General features: G+C 43.0%; 1 protein-coding gene across 2 annotated transcripts; it reads left to right on the top strand.

The window, feature by feature from the left end:
• The first annotated feature begins 392 nt into the window (after positions 1-392).
• Positions 393-7244, top strand: LOC306701904 (dual specificity protein kinase CLK4-like). Of its 2 annotated transcripts, none has more exons than XM_079167340.1 (13): positions 393-412; positions 1908-2068; positions 3339-3579; positions 4208-4310; positions 4591-4657; positions 4746-4862; positions 4976-5142; positions 5231-5325; positions 5438-5567; positions 5656-5738; positions 5832-5911; positions 6011-6101; positions 6517-7244. In XM_079167340.1, the coding sequence occupies exons 2-13, from the start codon at positions 1908-1910 to the stop codon at positions 6700-6702; spliced, it is 1521 nt and encodes a 506-aa protein (XP_079023466.1). In that variant the 5' UTR covers positions 393-412; the 3' UTR covers positions 6703-7244. The 2 variants fall into 2 exon arrangements, with proteins under 2 accessions (XP_079023466.1, XP_079023465.1); XM_079167339.1 differs by having other exon boundaries at positions 402-519.
• Positions 7245-7451: the final 207 nt, after the last annotated feature.

Here is a 7451-nt window from a genome sequence, read left to right as displayed (position 1 = left end):
AGTACAAATAGTATTAAAGGAAAATAAAAGACAACGCTACACCGGTGCATCTCAAATGCAACAATAAGCTGTATCATTTGTCACAAATTCAGGTGTTTTTTTCTTCTCCAATGTAACGTCAGAAACCTTGCTGACACAACCTTCAACAAATTCATTTTTAAATACTGACAGTTTCAAACCTATTAACTATATCGCTATTATTATTGTTACTATTAGTAGTAGTAGTATTGTACATTTTAAACAGTTGCCCGGGCTAGCAATTGGTATTATATTAGTATTGATACATACAGTGCTGTTTGGCTGTACCTGAAAGGATAAACTCGGGGTAAGAAAACCTACCATTTAATCAGTGGGCGTAGTTATTGTTCGTTGCGTCATGGAACAACGTTCCAGCGGGTTCTAGGCATTCTAGGTAAGCTCGCCATCTTTGAAGACTAGTCGGAGGCATTTTGTTTTTCTTTGTTCATACTTTTAACACAACTGATAAACCTACTCTTTCGAATCTCTTGTAAAAGCCAGGTAATACACAGGTCATGGGTTGTAACTACTTTATTCCGTTTCCTATTGTTTAACGTGTGTGTATTCCCCTAATTGTTGGCTAATGTTAGCCAGTTAGCTTTTCCGAAATTCGACGTCTCGCCAACATGGCAGACGCTCATCTGGCTAATTAGCTTAGCTATCGCTATGGCTAGCTACGATCATTTATTTCCTCGGAATTGGCAAGTAGATTTGTGTTCAACTTTTTATAACTGTAGCAGTCAATCTTTTTAAGTTGGTAGTCGCAGTAGAATATATTTATTAACTCTGATAACTTAGGCTGACTGACGTAACGTTTATGTTTTCTGTAGCGTTAGGTTACGTCATAAGTTAGCGTGGTCGACGCTCGATGGGCCCTTAGACCGAGACAAGGCTACTCAACGGCGTTTTGCTCCCGTCACCACTAACGGTCGCTAGTTGATCATAGTTACCACCGTTTGAGATGCAGGTTACCATGAAACATTGGATACAGTTTGAGATATGGACTAATGTTATGTCAGGCCGATATTCAGAGTTAACACAACGGCGTTAACGTTGGCCCAAAGTTATAACCGGTTTGCGTTAAGTGCTCTCCTATTACGTAATCATACATCTTTAAAGTCAACGTTAACTCCCACGGATGAGTCAAGACTGGCTCACCCTGTTTGGTTAATTTATTAATAAAGACCCGCTCGAGTAACGTTATACAACGATGAACGTTTTACCAAGGGATTTTTTGGGCGTTTTCCCATGGTAAACGACAAAAGATTTGATTTAAAAATTGTTGCAGATTTAAGGTGCTATTGATAACACTAAGCCACTATATTTTGCACCCTCCATTTCTATTGCATTCACCGCATGGCGGAGTGTGCATTTGTTCTCATGGTACAGCTATGTTGATTGGCGGGGATTCAGGAAGTAAACAAAGACTTGAAGATGGGACAAATATACTAATTACTTGACAAGTTTGTTGCACAACTTGCATATTTTATGGTTTAGTGGAATGAGACTCATGTCAAGTGACGAATCTTCTGTGGTCAAGTAATTTTAAAACGTGTAGCTATCGGCCTACAATGGCTTCAGGTCACTTCGTGTGGTGGTGTTTTAAGATTCATGTAATCGACACCAATCTTATGATTTGAGCTCTACTCCCTTTTTATTATTTATCTTAACTGTTATACGATTAGACCTTTTTAGTTTGCTGCTGTGCTATAATGCATAACATTTCGTCTTTTGCTTTCGGGTAGAGGTAGCTCAAGAAACAATCCCAATTGTAATGCTGCAACTGAGTCCATGGCTCCAAAACAGTGCAATGATTGATAAATAATATAAATATATGTAGTTTAGGATTAAGTGGAATTCTATTTTGACCCGTTTTTCATGTCTTTCAGATGCGCCAATCGAAGCGGGCGCGCTCCCCATGTATCTGGCTCGATGAGTACAGCTGGGAAGAGAGAATGGAGTGTCGTAAGAGAAAGAAACAAGACTCCCACAGCAGCGAAAGAGAGAATAAGTCCAGAAGAACTCACCTCCACCACAAGTTGTGTGATGGGTAAATATCATATTAATACATAATATCAGTATTTGCTGTATAAAGTGCCTACTCAAATGATAAGACCGTTTGTGGTGTTTTTTTTATTTATTTTAACTGAGGTGTAAAAGCTATCAGAACCAGTTTATGTGTAGGAGAATTAGTGTTACATTTTAGATATACTCAAAATGCCACCTGTGTTGTATGCAAATAAATGGGTCTTTTGATTGACCTTTTCGTATGAATGTTCACCCATTACATCATAACATGTGGTAACATTTCTGTGGCCTGTGCTGCCATGTTTTGAGATAAACCTCCAGTTAGGCCATTAAGGCTTCAGATTTGTAAACAGCTCATGCTCCCCGTGCATTGTAGCTATAAATCTGTGTTGCAGTGTGTTTTCGTGATGGATTTGACTCGTTGATATATTTGACTGTTTTTCAAATTGACAAACGTAGTCAATTTGCAATGTCAGTGTCATCTGGTGAAGTTATGTGCAATGATAATGTGTTTTGCAATTCTATCTTTTTGTGAGCATGTATGAAGGCTGTCGGGTTACATTATATGTTCCCATTTCTACTCTAATTTTAATTCTGTAGAGAGGCAGACTACCTCCTGGAAGACAACTGACACCAGCAGAGTGCGAGGGTCAGGGGGGCTTCTTGGTCTTTTTTAGATGTTAGTTGCTAACATGGTCTGCCGGGTGGGTGTGCTGGAGGCAACATTCTAAAGCCAACGCAACCTTAATGAGCAATCCGGATGTTTTTCAGCAAGGCATATATTAGGAACTGTTGAAAGGTAATAGTTGTTTTGCCCTTCGTATTGGCAGAAATGGCACCGCATAGTTGTCACCTTCTGGTGCACTGATATCTGCAGGTGCAGAATCACAGATGGTATTACACACTATCAGGTTGTGCCCAAAATCTTTCAGCTCGATCTTTCGATGCCTCGCACTTTAATTCTGCCGATGTGGCCGAAGTGCATACGTTTTAAGGACGGCATACTTTGGGTTGCCATGGAGACAGCTGAGAAACTGTTGATTAAATGCTTTCTTAACTAGCCTCTAAATGAGCAGGATGCTTGGTGTTTGGTGGCTGTAAATCAGTATGTTGCTAATTAAAAAGTGTTACATAAAAGGTTCGGAGGATACGGTGTCAGGCAGCGGGCGGACCGTTTGCACGGTCTTCATTTTGAGAGCCGTATCGCAGACGAGGGGCTGAGCTGCTCCGGACCTGACCTACGCTTTCTACTCGTTTTTAAAATTTGTGTGTCATTTTGTGTTTGACTGCAGGCACTATTTGGAGACCCGCAGTTTGAACCAGGGGCTGGACTCTCGGGACGGAACCACCCAGGACCACAGCCTGGGCATGGCCTGTGAGGAAGTCAGCCGCGAAGGCACCGGCAAGGACAGAGACCGTGACTGGCACCACTACAGCAAGTCCTCCGGGCGCAGCGGGCGCAGCAGGCGAAGCAGCCACAGGCAGAGAGACAGAAGGCGCAGACGCAGCCACTCTCGCCACCGGTCCTCCACGGTACGAGAACCTCCTACTCCCCTCTACTCCCCTCTCCTGTCTTTGCCACCAAATCGAATGGGTCATCACTGGTGTTTAGCCTATGCATAACGCCTATCTCTTTGTTTTCTCTATCTCTGTGTGTGTCCCACTCTTCACTATTAAGCATGATTTTCAATAATGACTAGTGGAGGCTCAGAGATTGTGAGTGTTTTATAGATTTGCTAGAAAAAAGTGGACCCAGTAATTGTGCTGAAATCTTAATGGGCGGTTATGGGACATGCTAGTTAAGAATTAAGTTGTTTCGGAAGAGTTACAAAGAAGTACATGCTGATAGACTGTAATCAATCAAGTTGAGTTTTTTTTCTGTACTACTCTGAGAAAGTTTCTCATCTGAAAATCTTGTTGCCATGTTTTTCTTCTGTAACGCACACTATGTGGTGGCTGGCGCCCAATTTCTCTGACGGGGCTGAATTTGAATTTGCTGCTCCGTCCTTTCGTCCGGCGGTGTTACTGAACGGGCCGAATCTATCCACCCCTACACCTCCCCCCCTTGGCCCGGTTGAATGAATGACGATGTCGCATTGTGGTGGCCTGGTGCTGGCTGACTGATGGGTTATTGATGTGATGGCGGATTGCGGCGGTGCAGAGGAGGAGCCAACAGCGCAGGAGCAGGAAAAGATCCAGGAGTGTTGAGGATGATGGCGAGGGTCACCTCATCTATCACAGTGGAGACATGCTGAGAGCGAGATGTATAGAATATATACCTTTTTTTTCTACTGTTGTTCACACTTTGACTCTCTCACTCTCCTGTCTGGTTTTTATTTCCAAACATTAGTCTTAGTCCAGACAAGTATTTGGTTAACTACTGCTTGTCAGTGTAACATATTTAGCCTTGACTTGTATTCCAGTGTTCAAAAGCCTGTTTATAGTAGCGTAGCTAAACAGAGCTATAAAACATCAGGCAGCCAAAGGGCAGTGTTTCACTGTGTCACTGCATTGTTTCTAACTACAACTCTCTATTTTCTGTAGATGAGATTGTGTGTACTCTAGGAGAAGGTGCCTTTGGGAAGGTAGTCGAATGCATTGATCACTCTAAGTAAGAACATATTCATTTTTCTATTTCTTTCTTACTCGCTCCTTCTCTTGTATCCGATGTTAAAAGTATTTACATTGTGTATTTCCAGTGATGGAGCTCGAGTGGCTCTGAAGATCATTAAAAACATAGACCGCTACCGTGAGGCGGCAATGTCTGAGGTAGAGGTGCTCGAACAGTTGAAGTCCCTCGACTCTGATAAGCGATAGTAAGTAAATCCAAAGTAACTTCATACAACACAAATACCTGATCACCGTGCGGTCTTGATGTGTGAATATTTTCAGAATCTGACGGTGCTTCTGCTTTACCGCTCCTCTTTAGTGCTTGTGTACACATACTGGACTGGTTTGACTACCACGGCCACGTCTGTATTGCCTTTGAACTGCTCGGCCTCAGCACCTATGACTTCCTCAAGGAAAACAATTTCCAGCCATTCCCCATCGAACACATCAAGCACATGGCGTACCAGATCATCCGGGCTGTGCGCTGTGAGTAATTCCACATGGCTGCACAGAAAATACAGACGGTTAAAATATAAACTACTCTGTTTAAAATGTGTGTGGTCTTGTCTTTCAGTTCTGCATAGCAACAAGCTGACTCACACAGACCTGAAGCCTGAGAATATTCTCTTCATTGATTCAGAGTATCATATGGAGTACAACCCTGTAATGGTGAGTGTCCCACATATGTATCCAAAATCATACCTGCTGAAGTATTGGCTGAATGCTAAATCTTCATGTTGGCGTCGCCGTGTGAGTAGCATGAGTCTGTTCTTGTCCTCAGAAACGGGACGAGCGGACGTTGAAGAACCCGGATGTGAAACTTGTTGATTTTGGTAACGCCACATATGAACAAGAGCACCACACCTCTGTGGTGTCGACCCGTCACTACCGCGCTCCTGAAGTCATCTTAGGTACGTGGCTGTTAGAAAGCACAGCTCGGAAGCTTCACACGCATCATTCAGTGGTGGTTTGTTGTTTATGGAACATGGTCTCTTTCAGATCTGGGCTGGGGTCATTCCTGTGACGTCTGGAGTGTAGGCTGCATACTCATCGAGTACTACCTTGGATCTACTCTCTTCCAGGTGAGAGGCGGTAGAGAGTATAATACAATGATTAATACTGTGACATTTACCATGGCATTTGTTAAGATGTGTCATGTTTATTTTTGCCTTCAGACTCATGACAGCAAAGAGCACCTTGCTATGATGGAGAGAGTCCTGGGCCCCATCCCCTCAAACCTGCTGCAGAAAACCAAGTACGTAGACCGCGGACTGGCCCACACAATAGAAGGCCACCTGAACATACTTTGCAGAGGATATGATTTTTATTATCTCATTATCATTGTGTTGTACAGAAAAAGGCGGTTTGTTCACCGGTCCAAGCTCGACTGGGATGTTCACAGCTCTTCTGGGAGATATGTCAAGAAACACTGCAAACCCCTCAAGGTGAGAGGAATGTTACTGGAGATGGCAACATACAGTCGCAATTACATCTGGAAATGCATCTGTATCACGCTCCAAATCTTTGATGTTTACATGTTAGCTAGGAAGGTAGCCATCAGTTCATCCAAAGCACCTGAGTTTTGTTCAGTTACAACACTGTACATACTTCACAATAAACACAGGACTCCTAATGTGGTACATGCAGCCACTGAGCCCAGCTGATTAAATACATGAAAATGGGAGGTTGGGTGGGTTGCCCACATTTGTGCAGAACACGCCTGAATTACCTGCAGGGCTCTTTTCTATTCCGTCAACCGTGTACATTATTTACCAAGTTCTTATTATAGAACTACACTTAACATTCAGAGCACAAGATTCATTGTGGCACACTTTACAATTGTCCCTTCTTTCCCATCAGCATTACATGCAGTCTAAGGGCGAAGACCACCACCAGCTGTTTGACCTGATAGAGAAGATGATGGAGTACGATCCAGCGAAGCGCCTCAGTCTGGAGCAGGCCCTCCATCATCCCTTCTTCTCCTGTTACCGCAAGAGCACCACCAGGAGCACCCGAAGCAGCAGAAGCAGCAGCAAAAAAGACTGAACTTGTAAACCCGTGACCCTGGTCACAGCCTGACTGTCACTATGATGTCATCATGGTGCAGTGAAGCCTCTGCTTTCTGACTCTCCAGGAGAGGAGAACCTTAACTGACTGTATCAGTCCACTGCCCTGCTTTGCTGTGTCCTGTCCTAAGCCGGTGTGTAGTCTTTCACTCATCAACACGTCATGTTGTCATCTGTGGCATTTATGTTTGATGATGTAATGAATCCTCCAAATTATTTCTATTTATTTGCCATTGTAATTTAATTTGTATCACTTAAGCATTTACAGTTTTTTTTTTTCTTCATGAATTGTCCAATTGTGTTCATGTTCTTTCTCTGCATTGTCACAGTGGTGAAGGGGAATGTTTTTGCCTTATCAGTCTCACCAGTAATAATTTATTCAGCATTGAAGAGAGAAAAAGCTATAGCGGGCAGAAAATCCTTGTACATAAAATGTGTTCACATGTTTCCTTTTTCACTGAGTGGTTGTGTAACTTTTGCAGTATAATGTACATTTTTCTCAATAAACGTGAATCGACGACAGACGTGTCTTGTTGGTACTTTTACTGTGCAGTGATGTTTAGATGCAGTAGCCGCATAAATCCACAGGGTGGCAGTAAAACGCTTTCAGGTTACTGAGTCTGCTGCCTGAAGTCACTGCTGTCGAAAGATCTGATCCTCGTTGAAGTTGAACGAAAAGTAACCGAAAATGTAACCTGGATCGATGACTGCACCGGTTTCAATCCGGCT

This window comes from Pholis gunnellus (genome assembly GCF_910591455.1).
Source record: "Pholis gunnellus genome assembly, chromosome: 10".
NCBI lineage: Eukaryota > Metazoa > Chordata > Actinopteri > Perciformes > Pholidae > Pholis > Pholis gunnellus.
The sequence above is the reverse complement of the archived record's forward strand: the minus strand, read 5'-3'. Positions and strand labels throughout refer to the sequence as shown.

Bases quoted from the DNA above. Each gene is read 5' to 3' on its own strand.
- LOC306701904 (XM_079167340.1), top strand. From the start codon at position 1,908: ATGCGCCAATCGAAGCGGGCGCGCTCCCCATGTATCTGGCTCGATGAG. The intron at 5,143-5,230 runs GTGAGTAATTCC...CTTGTCTTTCAG, and splicing joins GATCATCCGGGCTGTGCGCT to TTCTGCATAGCAACAAGCTG. The intron at 5,326-5,437 runs GTGAGTGTCCCA...TCTTGTCCTCAG, and splicing joins TGGAGTACAACCCTGTAATG to AAACGGGACGAGCGGACGTT.